We start from the raw sequence: 22,378 nt of genomic DNA on the forward strand, positions 1-22,378 counted from the left end.
GGGTCACCTAGAATAAAAGCTGTTTTCCAAGTACATTTGGAACGGTGTTTTGGCTTATGGACAGATTAAAGGTGTGAGACACTGGTTCTGCAATGATGTGTGCAGCCAGCCTTAAGAAATAAGGAGGAAGATCATCAGAGCCTGCAGATTTTTTAGACCTTTTAACAATTTATTAACCTCACTAACCGAAAACAGTGGTGAGGTGTGAGACACCTGAAGATTATTGTGTCTAACATTACTGCTGCATGTTTACTATGCAGCTCAAATGGAGCAGGAAGACACAACAAAACCAGCTCTGTGCAGAAACAGACCATTTATCAGTGTGAGCCCTCAGGAATAGTTTGGTTTTACGAGCTCTGAGCCACGAGGCCTTGGTTCCAGAGCAAACATTAAGCAATCTAAATCCAGAACAAAAAGCTACATTTTCCTGTGAGGCAGACCATCACGTTTGAATTCATCTAGCGATTAGTCCTCCATAACAGCACTGTGCCTCTGTTTTAGTTTGGAACTGGAGTGAATTCATTCTGATTATTTGCAGACTTCTTTAAAGTGGTGTCACTTTGAAGCAAAACGAACCACGGTTTAGATGCCCTCAGTCAACCATGTCAAGTTCTTTCTGAAGCTTTGCAGCTCAAATTTAAATTATTTGTATTGTTTCTGTTTTCTAGGTTAATCAGAATATATATATATATATATATTTTATTATTATAGTTCTTAAATACCACAAGCTGACATGAATAGAAATCCTTGATGGTTGAGTTTTGATTGTGCAGAGAAAAAAATAATACAAAATAGACCTCCTTTGATTTCCTCTGAAAGGCAAAGTGCATGAATGTGTCTGTTAGCAAAAATTTTCATGAATCAGTGGATAAAATTTAATAAAACATACAGTCAGTAATCCTTGCATGTACATTTGAACTTTTGGAGTCAAACTGGTTCAAAATGGCTGCAACTCTATTTCTCACCATGCAGTGATCTCAGTCCACCCTGGTATGGTAGGTGGTGTGTGATATGTATTCCTTCAACAAATGCAAGGCCTTTTTTTCTACATGACACTGTTCCCAAAACTTGTCTATGAGTCTGTTTCAGTCTCAAGATGTTTTTCCCGTTAAAATGCAGAAACACTCGTCCTAAATGTTCCTCGGTTATGTAATAAATGTTCTCATTGCTGACACACATCCTGGTCACATGCAGCTTTCAGGCAACTAAAGCTTCAGCAAACATTTTCAGAGAAGTTTCAGTTCCTTCATCTGGCTCTGAGCATGCCACAGTGCAGCTGCGTTGCTTCCTGTTACATTTTCTGTGGTAAGAGCTGTTTAATCCTAAAATAACATTTGATTATTGGAGTAACAGAATAATCTTGATTGTCCTTTAGATTATAACGTGAAATGTTTGGTCCAAAATGATAATGTAAGAAATAATTCAGCACTAATCAGAATAATTTGGAAACGATCAGTTGAGACCACACCTGTCAGGAATTGTGCCACATGGGGATCGATGGGAGGGAATGAATTATTCATCCATCCATCCATCCATCCATCCATCCATCCATCTATTCGCTTTTTACTTTAGTCCTTTGTTTCATTTCTCCTCCCCCAGTTTGCAGCACGTCTCTGCATCTTTTTATCCTTCAGACCAGGCCCCAGAAATTAACTTCTGAGTTTATCCATCCATCCATCATCTTTACCTGCTTCTTCCTTTTCGGGTTGTGGGGATCATTGGTGCCCGCTGTGCGAGAGGCCTGGACCGGTCTTCAGTCCATCACAGAGACACAAAGAGACCAACAACCAGTCACTCTCTCACTCACACCTAGGGACAATTTAAAGTTACCAATCAGCCTAACATGCATGTTTTTGGTCTGTGGGAGGAAACTGGAGCACCCGGAGAAAACCCACACATGCACGGAGAGAACATGCAAATTCCACCCAGAAAGGCCACAGGCTGGGATTTGAACCGGCAACCTGCTTGCTGAGCGGCGGCAGCTCTACCAACTGCGCCACCGTGCTGACCAATGAATTATTATAATTTTTATAATTCTGTCACAAAGTTACACATGACATATAATGATTGGTGTTTTTTGTGTACCATCTATCTGTTTAAAAGTAGGCTTGAGGATTTTTTAATCTGTTTTATTACTTGGAGTTTTAAATGAAACACTTCTTTTTTTCTTTTGCTGACTGTTGAGCAACGTGATGCTCGTGATGTTTGAAGCTTGAGAAAGGTTGTCACATAAATAGACACTAAGCTTTCTAGTACAGTATTTAACACAAAAATAATTTAAAACATGACTGAATGACCATCTTTAAGATATTTTTCTATGACAAAAATTGATAATATTATATGTACTGTATTTTGTGCCATAAGAGTAATGATTAAAACACAAATGATTTTCATGACTGATTTTAATCATGAGAAAATGCAACAAAGTCAGTCAAACAGATTCCTGTATAAAACCAATCCTGTCTACACTACACTGTACCAAACCAGTTCACAGGGATACTTTTCACCACAAAAATTGATCAAGCATGTACATTTTCACGTATAACCCCATTTCTGAAAATGTTGGAATGTTGTGTAAGATGTAAATAAAAAAAATTAAAAAATGCAATAATTTTTATTCTATGTGGAACATTGTAAACAAATCAAATATTTAAACAAAAACAGTGTTTTCTTAAGGAAACATAAATAATTGTGAATTTGATGGCAACAATACACAAAAAAGTTAGAACAGAGGCATTTTTTCCACTATGAATTGATGGAACCTTTCCAGATGTGTGAGCTGTCCATGCCATAGGCACTAATGCACCCCCACATCATCAGAGAGGCAGGTTCTGAACTGTGCCCTGATAACAGATCTGAAGGTCCATCTTCCATTTAATATGGAGGATGGAGGGTTAGTGGTTTCCCTAAAGCACTAATACATTTTGAGTTTGACGACAGAGCAGTTTTCCACTTTGCATCAGATGGTCATCCAATACGGACTTTCAGGCTTGTACAGATTTTTTTAATACTTTCACAATATTATGAACAGTGGATGATGAAATATTCAGCCTTATCAATTTTGATATTGATTATTATTAATCTGAAGCTGTTTCACTGTTTTTAGACAAGTTTTTGAAGATTGGTGAACCTCTCTCATCTTTACTTCTGAGGGATTCAGTCTCTTTAAAATTATATTTTTCATCTCGGTCTCTTATTGACCTGTTGCCAATTAACTCAATTAGTCTTAAAATGCTATTTTAGTTGTTTCATAATAGTACCACTTACTTTTACAGTATTTGCTGACTATGGTCCATCTTTTAATGATGGGTTGCCATAACATGGTGAAGTGTCCCTGGGCAAGACACTGAACCCCTCATTGCCTCTGATATATTGGTCCCATCAGTGTATGAACGTGATCTAAAAGCACTGATTCATCAGGATTTGTTCAATTGAAGATGTAGTAGAGCGCTGTATGAATGTGTGTGTGGAGGTAAATGATGGCACAGATGTTAATGTAAAGAACTTTGAGTATCTTGATTAGATAGAAAGGTGCTTTATAAGTACAGTTCATTCACCATTTATTTTTTAACGATACAATTTTGCTGATTCAACATTTGAAGTTTCCTCTGTTCCACAGCGAATAAAATATGGATTTATAAAAGTTGCAAATCGTATTTTTGTCATTTACATTTTATACAATGTCCCAACCCTTTTATAACTGGGGTTGTACATACTTAAGCAATTTGAGTGTGGCTTACAGACTCATCACCAACCAACCATAAACAATTACAAGGCTATCAACAATGAAATATTCAAATAAAAAAGCTGAATAATTTGAAGGTCAGATTATATTCGACTCCACAGTAGAAGTGAAATAGTAGTTTCTCCATCTGGGGCTTTTGTTTTTTGCACGAACAGTTTCTTCAAAAAGAAAAGTTCAGATGAAAGCAAAAAATAAAAACTACAGACATATACAAAAATATTAACAGTATCAATTAAGAACATTGGGAATTATCCAAAACAATCATAATATGACACAGAAATAAAAAATAACTCAATACAAGGGTACCACTTGAATTTCAACATTTTGCAAACTCAAAACTAAAAAAGAAGAAAAAAGAAAGTGAAGGTGATATTAGTAGTTGTGCATAGAAACAGGTTAGATACCGGTAATTAAAAAAACAAGTTTTCGTGTGCACTTTTAAGGATAAATCCAGCTGTTTTTTTGCCTTTAGCATTTACCTGAAACATTTTAAGGGTAAAGGTGTGTGACAGATGGAGATTTAAAGCTGTATGACTTGTAAGGACTATAGGATTCGCCTTAAAAAAAATAAAAATACATGCACACCGTCTGCACCGTTACATTAGTGTTTTTATCTGTTCACGGCCTGTTGTAAAATAAAAAAAAGTCTAACTGTTGTCAAAATAACCTTAAAGAACTAATTATAAGCTCAGCTAAGTCCTGCAGGAAAGGCTCAAAAAAAGGGGCTCCAGCTGAGCGTGCTGATGGAGATGAGAGTCTGACAGGTGTTGGACGAGAGCCACACCGACTCCATCAGACTGAAGTGCAGCATGCCCAGCGCAAAGCCACACACCATATCTGTTAGGTGGTGTTTACCCAAGAGCACCCGGGACATGCCCACCAGGAAGGCCCACAGCACCAGCAGGATGCGAAGTGGGACAGCCAGGACCAGATGGGACAGTAGAAACTTGGAGACCATGGCTGCCCGGCTGGCATGGGCAGCAGGGAAGGAGTACACATCCATGGCGACGCAGTCCAGGAAGCCTGGCATCATCTCCCAGGGTCCCCTTCGCTTCACGAGTCTCTGGACTCCAGCCACCGTCATGACGTCAAGGACGAGGGCTATCAGGAAAACCAGCAAGAAGACAAAAAGGACGGAGTACGTAACAAGGTAATGCAGCACAGACAAAATAATGTAGAAACAGCTCTCTGAAAATCAGTCATAATAAAAATTCCTAAAAACAAAAATACACATCAGCTACAAAACATCAATAAATAAAAATGAACTGCATTGAAAATAAAGATTTGTGCATTAAAGTATTGTCACCTCCGTTTCTTTTTCCTTCTGAACGCTCTTTAAATATAATTTACAACTTCTAACAATCCATAAATAAGAAAAACAAAGAATTATGCTGCAATAAACACAACATAAATAAATCTTTTTGCAAATGTTAGAATGCATATGGTTAATTTAAAATCAAACATTCAAGTGAATACAACTCAATCTACTACATTCAACCCCTCAGAATTATCATCCTCATTATTAGAGATGCACGATAATGTTTTTTTGGCTGATATCCTTTTTGCCAATATGTTAAAACTTTTTTGGCCGATAACCGATACCAATATTTTTTCCCCTAGACCTAGTTACAGAGACTACATAGCTTTCTCTGCTGTGGAATTAAAATACTACAGTACATTATTCTGCATGGTCTTGCAGATGTAGATGCCAAAAAAAGGGGGCAGAAAATGATGTAACACTTCAACTTGAATTATGTTAAATGTCAAATTTATTCATGACATTTACTCTCTCTAACACGATGACAACATTCAAACAGTGCAAATTTGTAAATTTGCACAAATCTTAACTCAACCTGTTCACAAGCGACAAGTGAAAAGCACATAGTGCATAAATAGATACACCTGACAGTTTCTTAAATTAAAAATTAACTTAAAACAGAAGCCCAATACATGGTTATACAATTTTAATGATGAACTCAAATCTCCTTGTCACTGGTTGTCGTATATATATATATATATACATACATATATAAGCAGTGTCTTTTATATCGGTGAGTATTTTGATGGATATTTAACTTTTTCGCTAATATTGGCCAATACGATACCATGCCGATAATATTGTGCAGCCCTACTCACTATGAATTCTAATTAATACAATGATATATAAACATTTATAGAGCTGCACATGAAATATATCGTCCACAAAAAAGTAATTTTCCCTCGTTCGGCCCCTATCACCATCCTCCCACCACCATGCTTCACTACAGTCAGAACTGCACATTCACAGCTTTAATTCTGGTTAAGTTTACAAACTTAATGAGTTTATAATTTTTTTTTTTTTTTTCATGATTTGACAAAAAAATGAAGTCCTCCAATCAAACGCCTTCTCACATCTTCAGTAAAGTTTTGATGCTTTGTGCCAAATTCTTAAACATATCCATTGAAACTGATATAATGACGTTTCTCTCTCACTGTCTAGAGTTCAGCTGTATCTGGACCATGATTAATATAAAGAATTACCAGTAAGACAAAATGGATAAATGTTTAAAATGTCACAATTACTGCTGCAAGTTAGTCTCTACTGTATTTTTTAAATTGAGTTACCAATCCTTCTGTTTCATTTTCCATTCTTCTGGCTATAGTTGTCTTGTAGATCAGTAAATAGATGCATATGATGTACAAATCTAACAATATACTCTATAAATAAGCAGTTTAAACAATGTGTAATATTTGCAATGGAGATTCAAACGAGTGGAAGTGTAAAACGCTAGTGAGTCAGTGAACAACCGGAGTAAAATATGTAAAAGGATATCTTGGTGACCGAGAATAACCAGTACAATAATATTAAGCCACATTTGGTCCCTCTGCTCACATGCCAGAGATTTGTGGAGACCTTTAAATAACTCCACGACACTCCCAAATATATCCACTACCCTCTTTTGGCCCACCTTCACACACTCACAATCATCGTTTTCACGGGTTACATAGCTTTATTTCACCTTTGATCTCATTTAGTCTGTCATTTTTATTCCAGAAACAAAAAAACAATCTAGTTTGGTGGGGTTATTCTTTATGTTCAGAAAATTAATTAACAGAATTACACAGAAAACTAGAAAAGCAGAGAATAAAAAGAGTGTAATGTGCAAAGGGACAATTGTCTACAACAATTCTTGTTTCCTTCAAATCTGTTTAGTCAAATTAAAGCATCAGAGAGCACTCAGTTTGTTTATTATCACCAAGACTTATATATGTGTGGGGATGAAAGGGCATATTTAAATTATACTTTCTTGAACAAATTTCTGGGAGCTGTTTGTTTTATATCCTATAATTAGGGGGGGGGGGTTCTGCAGGGGGCAAAAACAGTGACAATTCCAACCTTTTTCTGAGCAACAGTTGCAGTTTACACAACGAAACGACATATTTGATGTTTTATGTGAGCCGAACTGCATTTAGTTAATGATCGCACTTTCAGTCAGGCACATTCTGACCCTGAATTCTCCTTAAATTTGTTGGTCAACGACAAACTGTCTGAACCTTAAGATTCAAGAAGTGCAACAAGTCAAACTCATGCGAGGGTAATACTGTAAACGCTTAAACCTGTTATAGTTAACTTTTGGATTAGAATGACATCCCTATAATAAACACACTGTAATAATTAACTAGAAAGTTCCTGGAGAAACTTTGACAGGGACTGCCAGGCTGCTGCCAATTTCAATTGTTCATTTGACAGTACGACTGACAGAACACTTAACTGCTGCTGTGAAATCACTTGGAGTGTAGAGGTCCATGGAGAAAACAGAAAGTCACTGTTGGATTTGTTTGAAACTCACAGAAAGTTATCATCAACTAAATGTCTAGAAGTGATTAACGTTTGGAGCCATTTTGATTCAAGATGGCTGCCACAGCTACCTCAGCAAACACAAAATTGACTGTAACTCGGTCATTCTTTGAGATATTGAGCTGAAATTTAGTATGGTTGTAGCTGAGAGCGAGTTGTTATGCATTCCTAATGCAAAGCAAATATCCAAGATGGCCGCCTTAGTTAAAAAAGTAAAAAAAATAAGATAACTCGGCCATGTTTAGAGTTATTAAGCTGAAATATGGTGTACTGCTGAGAACGATCCCTAATAGACTTTGACTGAAAATCAAAATCCAAGATGGCCACCTGAGCAAAAAAAGGAAAAATACTATAAATTAGCCAATTTTAGTCATATTAAGCTGAAATTTGGTGTGGGGCTAGCTGAGAACATTTCCCATCAAATGCGGCATCCAAGATGGCCACCAACGCTACTTTTAAATGGCTTTAACTCAGCCAGTTTTACACATATAGAGCTGAAATTTAGTGAGGTTATAGCTGAGAACGTTCATCCAAATCAAATATCCAAGATGGCCGCCTTAGATAAACGAGAAAAAAATACGATAACTCGGGCATTTTTAGAGGTATTTCGCTAAAATTTGGTGTAATGGTAGCTGAGAGCAAACCTAAATACATTTATATAGGGAAAACGGTGTCTTTGTTAGCAAAATATGTTGCCACGGTAACTCAAAACGCCAATAAAAGTAATAGCACACATCACAGGGCTGAGGGGGTACACGTTGCGGTTCAGATCGCATTAAAGTCGACGGAAAATGTATAAGATATAAAGTTAAGAAATCCGTTTCCAGGTGAATAATAATAGGTGTCTGCTTTTTAAAAGGCAGTCCCCAATAACTGGTATTTGTTAATGCAACATAAATTAATCTTGTGGGAATATTTTTTGTTGCTTATTATTTTCAATGCCGCCTCTGTACACATAAAATGATCATTTTTAAATAAATAAACAGGATGATAATTAACTTATAGTGAGTATTAACAGAAACAGCACATCTGTCAAACAAAAAATAAAAAATGCTTGCCCCAAAAATCGATGGAACGCTTGTGGTAATTGCTGTTTTCATGCAAACTGCTGGAAAGCAAAAAAAAAAGAAAAAAGAAAGAAAGAGGTGCAAACAGCTCAGTTCTTGGAAATAGTGCTGAATAGTGAGCTATCTGCTCCACTGAGCAGAGACAACAGCTGTGTGAGTGTTGCTGTCAGCATCCACCAGGACACAGACAAGGCACAGCCAGAACACGCCAAACTGTGTCTCAGAAAACTCAGAGAAACAAATAATCTCAGACATCACACTTAAAAAGCTCCTTAAGGAACAGACACATTTGAGTAAAATACAAAGCAGTCACAAAAAAAACAAAAAAACATTTGCTATCCCCAGAAAGTTTGAACTTACATCCTAAAAAAGGAGCTTTTGGGCTTTTTAATGTTTTGTATTTGATATAAAAGCTGCTCTTTGGCATGTTTAACAGTTAATCAAGAGGGAATATTACTGCACTGTGCAGTCCACGTGGTCGCAGCAGTAAGCTGATGTAAACCAACCCTGACAGATCGGTCATGGTAGATTACTCTGCCAGTAGATGAAAATAAAACCTACTTTCAGTCAGCATCAAATATTAATTCTTCACCAGCTGCGGGGTTTCCCCTTACAGACCTCAACAGCCAGCAGATGATCCTGAATTAGAGCACGAGGTCAAATAATCCAAACACAATGCATCGGTATCACAAATCCATAGATTCGCTGGCTTCTAATCAGTGACCAAACATGGCTACACGTCATTTTATATTGCTTGTGTTTATTTTTTATTTTGATCCTCTGTATTTTCAGCTCAGTTTGTGTGTTTAGTTCTTTCTCTCTGGCAGGATGTTAAACTATTGCTGCACACGACTAACATATATAAAATTATTTTATGTTATGTTTTAAATGTTGAGACGCTGCATAACATAACAAAACAATTATTGTGTTTGTGCAGATGGATTAAATTTGGGATTTTATTTCAGCATGTCCTTTGTCCATAAGCTTCTCAGATCACACTGTTAGCTAGTTCTCAAACGATCTCTCAGGTTGGAGGCAATGTATTCGACGTAACGGCACTTCATCTAGCTACCTAATGCTCACCAATGGTGTGCCACAAGGCTCAGTTTTAGGTCCCACTCTTTTTACAATTCATATAAATAATGTAGGTCAAAACATTCCTGACGAATCCTTGCATCTCTATGCTGATGACACTGTTGTTTATTGCCGATTTAACACAGTTGCCAAGGATTATTGAGCATGCATCAGGACAGTTGCCAAGGTTTTCCAGCTTCTACAGTTTGCATTTGACATAATTTAGACAGACTTATTCCACCTCTAGCTGGTGTTAAATGTTGACACAACCAAAGGGATGTTGTTTTCCAACAGGAAGTCAGCGCCAGCAACTCTTCCTCCTATCTCATCCATGCATGGTGTTCCTAATGAGTTTGTAGATTCGTACAAATGGTAATTTTGGTTGATGCACATCTCTCTTTTAAACCACATATTGAAAAATCGATAAAGAAGTTGATTAAAACTGGGTTTCTTTTTCAGAAATATATCTTGCTTAACTTTGAATGCCAGAAAACGTCTTGTAACCGCTACCTTCCTATCGGCCATTGACTATGGTGACATTATTTACATGCCCCTGCCAGCTCCTTGCAGATGTTGGATGCTGTCTACCATGCTGCGCTAAGATTCATAACTGCTTGTAACTACTAACACTGCTCTCTGTACTCACTGGTCAGTTGGTCATCATCTACACGTAGGATCTCACACTGGTTCATTTTCATCTATAAATCACTCCTTGATCTGCTGCCTTCTTATATCTCCTCCCACATGTCATATCGTCAGTGCAGTTACAACGTGCACTCTACGGCCATCATTACCTGCAGCGTTCCCTCATTGTGGTCTAAACTTGGCAAAAAGGCCTTTTCCTACTCAACTCCTGCAACCTGGAACATCTTGCAACAGGAACTAAAGTTGTCCACCTTGATTTCTTTAAGGGGTTTCAAACATTTGATAATGTAAATGGAAAAATCAAAGCAGATATGTTCTTGTTTTTAGTATTTCATCCTGTTTTACTGCACTCTGATTTATTGTTTTATACACTACTCTTATTTTAACTGCATTTTTATTGTAGTTTATTGTTGTCATTGTCTACTGTTGTTGTCTGTATCACCCCATAGGACATAAACATCTGTTTACTTTAGTTGTAACTGTCTTTATTAAACCATGATGTTTTCCTAAACCTTCCAAGCAGTCCTGAAAACTACAAGATACAGCCTCAAAATCCAACAAACCTTTGATGCTTTCTTTTACAATCTATTTTTCTCCAGTGAGACACACTGAAGGCTTATTCTTTATGCACATACATTCTTGGCAATATTACAAACAAACAAACAAACAAACAAATACATTTTCTCAACTTGTTAAACTACAAAGTATGTATCCATGTGGAGTTTTACGAAGAGGTAAATTATGTTTACGTTTGAAAACCTGAACTTATATGAACAGTATACACCTGATCCTGTTTGCTGCAGTAATGTTCAGCCTTTTAAGGCCTATATGGAACAACAAACGTTTTGCTGTTGGCATCAAAATGAGCACGCTTTAGAAAAATATCCAAACATTTAAGAATATTTCAAATGAAATACACTGTTCTTTGCATGTTTAATACCTGTTTTCTGTTTGTTTAAAGTATATAAAGCTTGTTACCACCTGACGCTGAATAGTAATGGATCTGTAATGTTGTTTGTGTGCATGTGTTTGTATGTCTGGTTTTATTTTTTCCAAAATATCTTAGAAAAAAAATAAACCCTGGAGGAGTGTTAAAGAAACTTGTAGAAAGTATGGATATGCATCTATAACTGATTAACTTATGGAGTCAACCTGATTCAAGATGGCCACCACAGCCAGCTGACTTTAGAGAACATAAAAATGACTTTAGCTCAGTCCATTTTATGGATATTGTGCTAAAGTTTGGTGTGGTGGTAGCTGAGAGTAATTCACAACAAATGCTCCTAATGAGTGTCACGATGAACACGAGTTTGAACTCAGGATTATAGACAGACTGAAAGAACTAAAAAGATAATTTAACGAAAACAAAAGTGCTGTTGTGGCTGCAGAAGTTATGCAGTGAGGATGGGCACAAGGAGACAAAGAAGCACAGGATACCTGGACGTGGCAGGAATAAAGTGCAATGCTCAACTGGTGAATGAATATTTTGACTGGGGAAGATAAGGAAGTGCACCTGGGCTGAAGTGACAACTGAGAACAGGTGTGGCAGGACTATGGAGCTGAGACTAACTGCGGAAAAGTGCTGAAAATGGCAGAAACACAAGGAGGCAAGGAACAAACTGAACACAAAGAAAGCACAGAAACAACAGCATACATCCTGATCATGCTCAATACTTAAAAAAAAATCTAACAAAGTTAAGTCAGGTCCTCTGGTTTCTTTTGGTTGAGACGTTTCATCTTTAATCCAAAAGACTTCATCAGCCTGAGGAGCCTCAATAAGCTCAATCTTATAAATAGAATTTTCTCATAGTGGGTCAACCAGTTCAGTTTCAACAAAATTAATCGTCCAGAGGACCTGACTTAACTTTGTTAGATTTTTCTACCTGGATTGTTGACCATGAATCAGGATATTTTGACCACTTTGGCCATGACTGCCTCAGACGAGTTGGCGGCGGAGAGGGTGGACTACAGAAACAATCTGAGCACCATCAAACCGGTTGACCCACTTTGAGAAGGTGCCATTTATAGTTTGTTGCAGCTCCTCGATCTGATGAAGTCTTTTGGATGAAAGACAAAACATTTCAACCAAAAGAAACCGTCCAGAGGACCTGACTTAACTGTGTTAAACACCATACAAAAACCCCAGAACAAAAAGTAAAAATATGACAAAGGGATGGAAGCATGGCATAGCCTTGTTTCCTTTTTGTGAAATTTTAATCACATCTTTGCCTTTTTTGTTAATAAACAAAAAGGAAACATATTATAGGTCCTTGTAATTTCAGATGACCTTTTATAAATTAGCTTGTGTTGCTTGTAAAAAAGCAGTTTAGCAGATTTTATTTGTGACCTCTTCTAAAAAACAATGATGAAACATATTGCTATGCGTGTCTAAACCTTCAAAAAAAAAAAAAAAAACTTGTGTTAAAACCGGTTTGAATAATTGTTGCATATCTGTGCACACATTGATTTAAGACGAGAACAAAATGTGGATGAGATTCATTCATAAAAATGTAAGTTTCCGTGACTCTTTGTGGTGCTGATGGAGATGGTGGTGGATGTGATTACCCAGCAGCAGGTTGACTAAGACCTCTTGTCCTGCCAGGGTGTTGCTCCGCGTGAGACACACGATAGTGCCAATGATCCACGTGATCCCGTGGCCCGTCAGCGCCAGCAGGGCCACCATGGAGCGGCAGCCTCCCCAGGAGGAGGACGTGTAAGCGCACACCCCCATGCGTTTGGACAGACAGATGTCAATGGCGAGGAGGGAGTTCATGGCTATTCCCTTGAAGGAAGGGTTCAGCTGCATGCAGTCCTCCTCCGGCATCTTGGTGGACTCCCTCCTGTCCTTGCTGCCGCTGTCGGTAGGTTCCTCGACCTTCTGGCTGCTTTGGTGCTTGATTTGAGGTGGTCGTCTGGAGCCGCCGCGGCTCTCCGGGGGCCCGCCTGAGGCGCGGGGGGCCTGCTGGTTGAGGGACATGAACTCAGGTCTGCTCAGGACACTGTTCCTCTCACGCGCCCTGGATCTCCCCGTGTAAGTCGAGGGCATGATTGGATAGAGATACTTCTTTTTTCCTTTGATGGTATAACCGATTGTAAACCTCCACGAGGTAATTCAAGTGGCCATTCAAGTTTATCACAGAGGGGAAATGTCCCAGAATAAACCCCCCCAGAACAGTCCTCCCCCTCCTGTGGCCTTAATAGATATATTTAGAGCCTCCGGTATGTGAACTCCCCATGCTGCTTGTAGCACCAAGGCAGGCAGTGGATTAAATGGTGCATCATACTTCCAGCTAGCCTTGTGAAATTCGACCTACAGCATGAACACAAAAATAACAACATGAGCATTTCATTGCGCTGCAGCATCAGCTAACAGGTGCGTTCAAGCGCAGGGTAAACAAATGGGCAGGAAATACGCAAAAACGAGGTCTTACCTCACAGTGTCTCTCTAAATGCCCTTCTCTGCTTCCATCACACCTCGGTGAGAGACAACAAAGAGCCAAAAACCAGCAGGTAAAGATGAGGATAATAGACGGTCGGTCTGCGCAGCGTCCGTTGATTTTTGACGTAGTTTACGCACAATCCGGATTCAGCTTCTGCGCTGCGCCCCGCTGCGGAGCGGAGTTCTCCAAGGTGCTTAAACAGACATGGGCACCGTGTTCACACGCACAAATAACATTAAATTAAATTAAAGTAGATACATTGTATTTACCGGGAAAATACAGCTGACTGAGTACTGAAGAACTGCTGAAAATTTCTGAAGAGCTGTTAAAGCTAAAATGGCAGCAAAACGCCAATAAACATTAACAACAAAAACACACAAAAGCATACTTGTTCAAAACTGAAAATGTTAAAAAGGTTAACTAGAAGCTAAAAGTAGCAAAATGCTAGCTAAAAAAAGCAAAAGGTTAGGTAAAAAAATAGTAAAAGTTAGCTAAAACATAAAATTATAAACAAGCTAGCAAAATATGATAAAATAGAACATGCATGCTGGAATATATTTTAAAGAAAACAAAGTTTTTGAAGGATTTTAAGAGATCTTAATGTATTTCTTTGCACATGTGTTATGTAAATAAAGTTCAATTTTTTTGGAAAATGTATAAGTTACTGTGTACATAAGAAGCCATAGCACCCATCTCCAATGAGTTTACAAGACTGGATGAAGTACAAAATGCTGCCAACCAAACAGACATAAGACACACAGCATGAGTAGAGCCACACTGTTTGTCACATTTAAAAATCACTATCACAGGTGGAAACTGTTGCGAGCTCAATAATGATTGAATAAAAAAAAAATTCAAAATAATTCTGTTGGCTAATAATAACTTAATAATTTCCACGTCTTGACTAACACAACTTTTTCCAGCTTGTTTTGTGATGTTTGTTTGTAAAAACAGCATAAAACGCAGACTTGTAAGAACTACTACATTTCCCAGCATGCCTACAGTTTAGGGCGGAAGTGTCGTCATGAAGATGCTTATTGAGCTGCTCGCAGGCTCGATGTGTAGCGGGGTGAATCTGCTGCCGTTGCCATGGGACGAGTCGACAGGGAGCTGACAGCTCGTGCAGAAATGTCGGCTAAGTTGCATCTTTAGCTAACTCAAACTATGTGACAACCGCGTCCTCCGAATGAGGCGTATTATTATTTTATTTTATTTTATTTATTTCTTTATATTTCGGACTTTTATTTGAAATTACCCTAAATATGGACACGGCGGAACGGGCGCAAAAGTTAACCCGGCGGTGTCCTTTGGATGTCGCCGTGCTCCTCGAACTCCGCTAGCCGTCCCGGAGATGCCGCCTCTCTCAGCGGGACTTCAGCTGCAGCCACCGGGAGGGGAAAATAACGGAATTACCCCTCCGACCGAAGAACTGTGAGAGCCCGCCGCTGGCTCCATATTTCTCCAGGAATTCACACCGATGAAGACCTTCCAGTTCATTGTTTTATAGGTAGACTCCCTTTTTATGCACGTCATTTTTTTTTATCGGCTAAGAATAAAACCGCTACTCAACTGCACTGCATTAACCCTTAATCCGCAAACACGTCTACAGAATGACATTAATGGTTAAATTAAGGGACATTTCTCTGCTCTACATGTCGCCGTTAGTTGTCGATAATGTAATTAAAATGTTTTGAACACTGAAGCAGGAATTGCTGACACGAAGAATGATCCAAAAGGAAACCTGATGCCAAGACGTAACATTAGTCATTTTGTTAATTATTTAGTTCATAATGAAGCTGAACTTCACAGCAGACCTCTTCCGGGATGAATTTTAATTTTGTTGTTGTTGTTGATTTTTTTCCCTTCTATTTGTGGGAAGGCTTGTGACTTGGATGAGAAGTTGGCTCGTGAAGTTTCATTTACGCACCGGAAGGCATGCGCGCTGCGTCTTCCTCTCCTCTGACAGTTTCAATTCAAAGTCGCATGTTTTTTTTGTTTTTTTTTTTTTCCCATCTGACCACCTGCTCAGTGAATAATCAGTTTTTGTAGACTTTTTTTTTTTTTTTTTGGTCTTTGATGGAGGGAGCACAAGTGTGATTCTCTTCCATGCGTCTCTCCTCTCCTCCTCCAGACCTCCGGACGTTGTTGTGGATCGGGTTGCAGTTTCATGCGATGGGCTGCATCCAGAGCATCAGGTGTAAGCCCAAGAGTTTCCGAGACAGCGTCATCGTCCTGGATCTGAACGCCTCCATCGACTCCAGCCCCACCATCGTGGACGAGACGTCCAGCGTGGTCCTGCGCTACAGGACGCCGCACTTCCGAGCCAACGCGCGGGTCGAGGTGCCTCCTGTGGCGGCCAAAGAGACGTGGACCATCGGCTGGATTCAGGCGTGTAACCACATGGAGTTTTACAATACCTACGGGGACAAAGGGATGTAAGTGCAGCTATTTGTTACTACTTTTAACCACCACCACCCAGATGATGGGGTGAGACTCATGTCCAAGGCACAGCTTTTTGAGAATCCAAATGTGGCTCAGCTCCTTTGATTAGATAATTGTCTGTCATTTCATTAGTGAAACAGATTAGTCCCACCAGATGTGATCAATTTCATATGAAAATGCTTGTCCACATGTGTGCTCTTAAATATTTTGGAAGCAAAAATAAATAGAAAAAGATATCATTTTTACACTTAAATATTTGAGAAAACAAACAAAAACAAAACTGCTCCACTGTTTGATTTATCAAACGTCAAAAAGGAAAGCTCAAATAAAGCTCAATGAAATTTATTTAGGAATCTCAAAGTCCCCCTTTTTGTATAAAAACGATCTGTTAAAAAAGTTTTAAAGCATTAAAATGCATCAACACATATAAGTACTCTACACTAGTTTTTATTTTTTAACTCAAGTCTAAATTTCTAATTAGGCGTTAGAAAAGGTCAAACAAAACAAAGTTAGAAAATCAAACTCCTAATGAGCGAGAGAGTCACTAAAATAATCCAAACCAACAAAGTGTTACTTGTGAAAGTCTAAATGTGTGATTTATGCTATAAAAATACTAAAATACATTCAAGGAGTCAAGGTTCTTTATTTGTTGAACAATAAATTACAATAATAGTCCAGAGGAAATAAAACTTTTACAAAATCTGCATTTTAGTTATAGTGATGTTTCTGATTATAAAGCACAATTACAACTCAGCTCAGGTAACTGCAACTCTTTCCCGTGTGTCAGAAATATGGTTGCCATCTTATTTACTGCATGGGCTGCACACGCTGGTCCAAACCTTTATCTGTATGCACTGCAGGGCAGGATGTTTGAGTGCTGCATGACTAAGATTAGAGACGCGGTCTTCTCCCAGATACCCACACCCCATCATTCCCATGCACGCTCAGCTAAACCTCAACAACTTGTTAAAAGTTTAGCTTTTGATTACAACATTTCTGCTGAAATGTGTGCGTTTGTATAAAACAACTGCAATAATTACCTTAGTTGTTCCTGTTCAGTAAACATTTCTGCGCAGAACCAAAAAACATCCACAACATCAACGTCTGGTTGCTTTTTCAGAAGATTTCACGGGCCAACATTAAGGAAACACACACACAGCTCCTCACTGGAAAGGATTTTAATTAAGATATAACGCACTCCGTTACAGAAGTGGGTCATGTGGAGGAAAGTGTCGTGGCTAGTCTGAGCAGGTTCAAGACATCTTAAAACAACTCAAATCTGAAATGTTTAATTGCTGTTCAGAACAACACCATTTTATAAATATTTGCTTTATGTGGCTATTTGCACAGATCTATATGGTTATTTGTCAGCACATAGCATCAGCAGGAGCTAGCGTTAGCACTGCAGTTAACTAATGCTACACTAACAGTGGTGTAAAAGTTTCATTTCAACCACATGAAGTGCTATGAAGTGTTTTAGATTAGAGTTGTTTTATCCACATTGGTTTTGGCCCCTCTCAGACTATAGCTCCTTTATCTGGTAAACTTTATTTCTCTAAACTAAGATTCTTCAACGAGCTATCTACAACAGGCAAGATATTAGTTGTTCACAAACTTTAATCAGAACCGTTATGATGGAATTTTGTTACATCTAGTGCTGTGTTAAAGATCTCACAGTATTTTATTTTAATGCTGATAAAGCTTCAGCACACCGTAAACGCTAACGATGTTGATGTGCACCATTTCTCTGCTGGCTTTGGGTGATGTTCTCAGAATTCTGTGCACATTCGTCACTCCCATCCTTCGGCTCTACCGAAGTTCATATCTGTAGGTTTAGGCGATCTGTGCACATTTAGTAGCGAGCGCACAAACAGAAGTGAAACAAGAAGAGGAAATTCATGTAGGATTTATGAAAGTCCAAGCGTCCAATGCACAAGACATCAATGGTTGCCTCACCACAAAGACTTAGAAGCACTGTACCGGATGAAGTCTACGCGCTTTACCTCTTTTCCTTCTTCTTTGTCATTTACTGTATGACAGAAAGCACGTCTTAGACGTCCTGTCAGCAAAATGTTGTCACTTCAAACACACGGCATGCAAATTAATCTGACAACAAAGTTTGACAAACAGGATAAAAGTCATTTCCACAGTCTTTTTAATTTATGTTTAACTCTGATGAAACTTTTCTTGCAAATTTCATCTGAACTGCAGACAGCTTGAGATTAGCAGGCATAGATAACAGGAAATGATGCAACCAAGCACCACAGCAGCAGTTTGTAACCCTGCTGTGCCTTGTAGTGTTTAAAACATGCATTCATTAAAGCTTGAAAAATGAGACAGTAAAATAAATGTATGCAGCATTTACAAACGCTCAAGTCAGAGTTAGGTAGTAGATTGTTTTCTAAAGGAAATGATGTGTATTTAACATGCCTGCGGTTCTGTCAGGAGCCTTCATTCCAACAGTGTGGTCCGTTAAGTTGTGACGAAGCAGGCAATGAAGACACAAACAGGAAGTGAGGCACATCTCTGCAACAGCTTTCACACTAGTGATCAAAGTTCCTCAGCGGGCCAGAAGACCAACATTTGAACTGTGTGAAGTTGACGCTCCATCTCTCATTGAACACTAATGCTGGATATTTATATGTGGTATGAAATTAGAGTTATTTATTGGAATAAAAACTTGTATGTTTTAGATGCGTCTGCTGGGAGGATTAAGTCGTCTTTTCAGATTAAACATGTAAATATGTTCACACACATTCATAAAAACTAAGCCATTATTACGCCTCATCTCATCTCCTGGGTGGAATGATAAATGAGAGCGTGAGTCCAGGTCAGGCAGGCAGAAAGTCGTTCAGCTGCAGATCAAACCGCATCACCTCTGTAGTGCTGATCCTCCAATTCAGGGAATGAAAGGTAATCTTTTCTTGGTGTGGGTGGAAAAAAAAAAATCAATAGGTGGATAAAACAGTGGTTCAAGGTGACTTTAGTTGTTCGGAGTCCCCTGCTTTTTGTTGAAATAGTTTATCTTTATGTTGCGTTTAAATACTGTCGAGCTTTGACACACGTTTTTTGCCTCTCTTTTGTTTAGTTGGACTCACAGACATAAAAAAAAAACATTATTCTGATTGAAATTCTGCATTATCAACACAGAAAGAGATGAACAACTAGTTTTACATTAAGAATCTTGTTTTGTTTTACCGAGCCTCATGTAAACCTCCTGGATAATAATTATTTTTTACCTGACTGTATTTTTTGGAGTTTTTAACATCAGTTTTACTACCATGGATAAGGTCAAGCTGGCAATAGTTTCAGAAATCCACTAAAACAGACATCTTCCTGGTTCTTTTGGGGCTTGCTGTACTAAATGCTGCACTAACAGTTTTCTTGAGCTTTGCAGAGTCATAACATTCATATCTGCTCATGTCCAACTACAGGACTTAAAATAAAAGTGGCTTTTACTGTTGATAATTTTTATGTTGCCATATTAGGTGATGATATATTCTCATAATCTACTAAAATGCTGACCATTGGATTTAAATATACAGTAGCTTCTACCTGCTTTGATTTAGTGGCACAATGCCTTACTATACCACTTCATCCTCCCTCTACACCATAAAAACCTTTGCTACACCCCTGATCTTTGGCAAAAGGTGCAAATGGGCTCAAGACAGTTGCTAAGAGTGAAACGAGTGTCACGCTCACTACGTTGTTTGGTTTAAATGACGTGAAATGTGATGAGTGCAATCGTGCCCATTCCACTCTCGCATTGCATTTTCTTCAGATTTGATTTCCTGTTTCTTCTTCCTCAAAATCCAATTAATCTCAATTTCAGGGGTCTCAGTTTGAACACGCTAATAAAGATCCAAAGCTGAAGAAGAATGCCTTCCATTTGTAGAAACAAATGGTCTTCCAGGGAGTTCCAAACAGAACAGCTTTCCAGTTTACTGTCAAATACACCTTAAATGATAAACAAAGACCAAGACTCCGTTTCTAAATAAATCCTCATCCATGACTATTTTATCTTCCAGGTCTAGTTGGGAGCTTCCAGATCTGCGTGATGGTAAGATCCAGGCCATCAGCGACTCAGACGGAGTCAACTACCCGTGGTACGGCAACACAACAGAGACCTTCACTGTGGTAGGGCCCACCAAGAGAGAGAGCAAATTCACCGTTAGTATGAATGATAATTTTTATCCCAGCGTGACCTGGGGAGTCCCAGTCAGTGACAGCAACGTGCCTCTGCTTAGCAGTATCCACCGTGACCAGAGCTTTACTACCTGGCTGGTTGCCATCAATCAGGCCACCTCAGAGACAGTCGTCCTGCAGACAGTCCACTGGAGGATGCGTCTTTTCATTGAAGTCAACCCAGAGAAGCCACTGGGTCAAAGGGCTGTTTTAAAGGAACCAGTGACCCAGGAACAGCCTCAAAAACTGTACAAGAATGAGCTCATACCTCCCAACGCCATGGTCAAGCCCAACGCCAATGATGCCCAGGTGCTTATGTGGCGGCCAAAGAAAGGGGACCCTGTGGTGGTCATCCCACCCAAATACTCACCTGTTCCTGTCACCAGACTGGCCTCAAATACCTGATCAGTATCATCTCAGTTTTTATTTCCTTTCACTTTGCCCTTTTACAAAAATAATAATAATAATTTAACCAGCTTGCAGTGCTTTAAACAATTTTTGATATTTATTTACCACTTATTTTGCCTCCATAGTGTTCTCCGTGTTTTAAAAACCTTGACGGAAATGAGAAAGAGGCAAATGAGACCGCTGCAGAGGAGACGACCAGCTGTCGCTTTGAAAAACGGGGCTGGAACAAACTTTTAAACACGAGTGAATTCATTTGCAACCATTCTACCTTCAGCCGTTGGTCGGGTCTCACTGTGCTAAAAGCAAAAACTGGAACAGAAGTGTATTTGAGATTTGTTTTTAATTTTACTCTTTGGCTGCTGGAGCCAGTTGATGTGGAGTTTGAGTGTTGGAGAGTTTGAACAATGTACCGCTGCACAAACTGTGTGAACAAATACCAGAGGTATTTTATATATATATGTATTTATGTGCTGGAAAAGAGTGCATTTACTTCCTGTTTAATCTTGTTGAGTCATTTACATGACAAACTGCTGTGAGTCACAAAGTACATTTTAGTACTTAAAAACAAACAAAAAAAAAAAACATGCAAGACATCCGATCCATGCTGCCTTAAGTTTACATTGCTTCCCACTGCAAATGTTTTGCCTTAATCAAAGTACAATGCAGTATTTGATCAACTGTCCTGTTTCTTCCAGACTGTTGGTGCTGGCATGTGTGGGTTTAGGACTGGAACGATAGCACAACTGCAAATGCAGGGCTAAAATATACATTTTTATATTGACCTGCGTTTATTTTACTCTATTAAGCACAACAGCAATGTGTGTGGAAGCAGTTACACAATCAAACTAGCTGAGTTGCATTTGAAGTGCATTATGCAACAAAGGAGACTCTGTGAAGCCAACACTCATCTTTAGAACTAAAGAGAAAAAAAATAAACATCTGGAGAAAAATCATTTCAGAGCTGACCACATTTCAGACACTTTTTCTACTAATAGGTTGTTTTCTGTGTCACTCCATTAGGCCTGTCGCAATAAACAATGCATACTAAATCAATTAATCGCATGATAAATGAAAATTATCGAACTCATTCTCATTTATCGGCTTTATCATTTCTTCGTGTCTCTCTCTTTCTACTGAAGACACTGGATGACAAAAGGCTCAACTCCGGTGCTCTTCACGGACCCCTCCCGTTCTCTTTAAAATCAGTTTTAACCGTCCAAAACCGTGTTTTTGTATCATTATAAGCTGCGAAGCTAAGCTATGAGCTAAGCTAACAGGCCAACATTGGGAAAAAAAACTCCATCTTGTTGAAGCTCCAAAATTCACGGTTGAAACCCGCACCTTCCTGTAAAAAGATTTTCTCTGCAAAAAGAAGCTGAGAACTTGTTTACTGATTTGTTATTAAACGCTTTGTGTGAAAAATGCTACGCTAAAGAGCTCAAACCACACCGAGCTTCCGCCATTTTGAGAACCGAAGAGAGACAGCCCATGTCACGTCAAGGGGCCTCCCTCCCATTTTTCTTAAAGAGACACA

The 22,378-nt window shown here is 38.8% G+C and overlaps 2 protein-coding genes across 3 annotated transcripts; one reads left to right on the plus strand and one right to left on the minus strand.

Moving 5' to 3' along the window:
* Window positions 1–4,456: 4,456 nt before the first annotated feature.
* LOC119424338 (inactive phospholipid phosphatase 7) lies at window positions 4,457–13,415 on the minus strand. Its single transcript, XM_037691802.1, has 2 exons — window positions 12,935–13,415; window positions 4,457–4,846 (listed from the first exon to the last, which is right to left on the minus strand). The coding sequence occupies exons 1-2, from the start codon at window positions 13,413–13,415 to the stop codon at window positions 4,458–4,460; spliced, it is 870 nt and encodes a 289-aa protein (XP_037547730.1). The 3' UTR covers window position 4,457.
* Window positions 13,416–15,285: 1,870 nt separating this feature from the next.
* On the plus strand, window positions 15,286–20,911 carry fam78ab (family with sequence similarity 78 member Ab). Of its 2 annotated transcripts, XM_037691783.1 has the most exons (3): window positions 15,286–15,316; window positions 15,941–16,244; window positions 20,280–20,911. In XM_037691783.1, exons 2-3 carry the CDS (start codon window positions 15,982–15,984, stop codon window positions 20,839–20,841), a joined length of 825 nt encoding a protein of 274 aa, XP_037547711.1. In that variant the 5' UTR covers window positions 15,286–15,316; window positions 15,941–15,981; the 3' UTR covers window positions 20,842–20,911. The 2 variants fall into 2 exon arrangements, with proteins under 2 accessions (XP_037547711.1, XP_037547710.1); XM_037691782.1 differs by lacking the exon at window positions 15,286–15,316 and having other exon boundaries at window positions 15,916–16,244.
* Window positions 20,912–22,378: the final 1,467 nt, after the last annotated feature.

The sequence above is a fragment of the Nematolebias whitei genome, chromosome 18 (genome assembly GCF_014905685.2).
Source record: "Nematolebias whitei isolate Nwh7 chromosome 18, NemWhi1, whole genome shotgun sequence".
In the NCBI taxonomy this organism is placed as follows: domain Eukaryota; kingdom Metazoa; phylum Chordata; class Actinopteri; order Cyprinodontiformes; family Rivulidae; genus Nematolebias; species Nematolebias whitei.

What these genes read in the sequence shown, in the direction of transcription:
- LOC119424338 (XM_037691802.1), bottom strand. Translation starts at nt 13,415, where the DNA reads ATGCCCTCGACTTACACGGGGAGATCCAGGGCGCGTGAGAGGAACAGT. An exon ending in CTTAGTCAACCTGCTGCTGG is followed by an intron (nt 4,847 to 12,934) that starts GTAATCACATCC and finishes TTTTCCTGATAG; the next exon opens with CCCTCGTCCTTGACGTCATG.
- fam78ab (XM_037691782.1), top strand. Translation starts at nt 15,916, where the DNA reads ATGCGTCTCTCCTCTCCTCCTCCAGACCTCCGGACGTTGTTGTGGATC. An exon ending in ACCTACGGGGACAAAGGGAT is followed by an intron (nt 16,245 to 20,279) that starts GTAAGTGCAGCT and finishes TTTATCTTCCAG; the next exon opens with GTCTAGTTGGGAGCTTCCAG.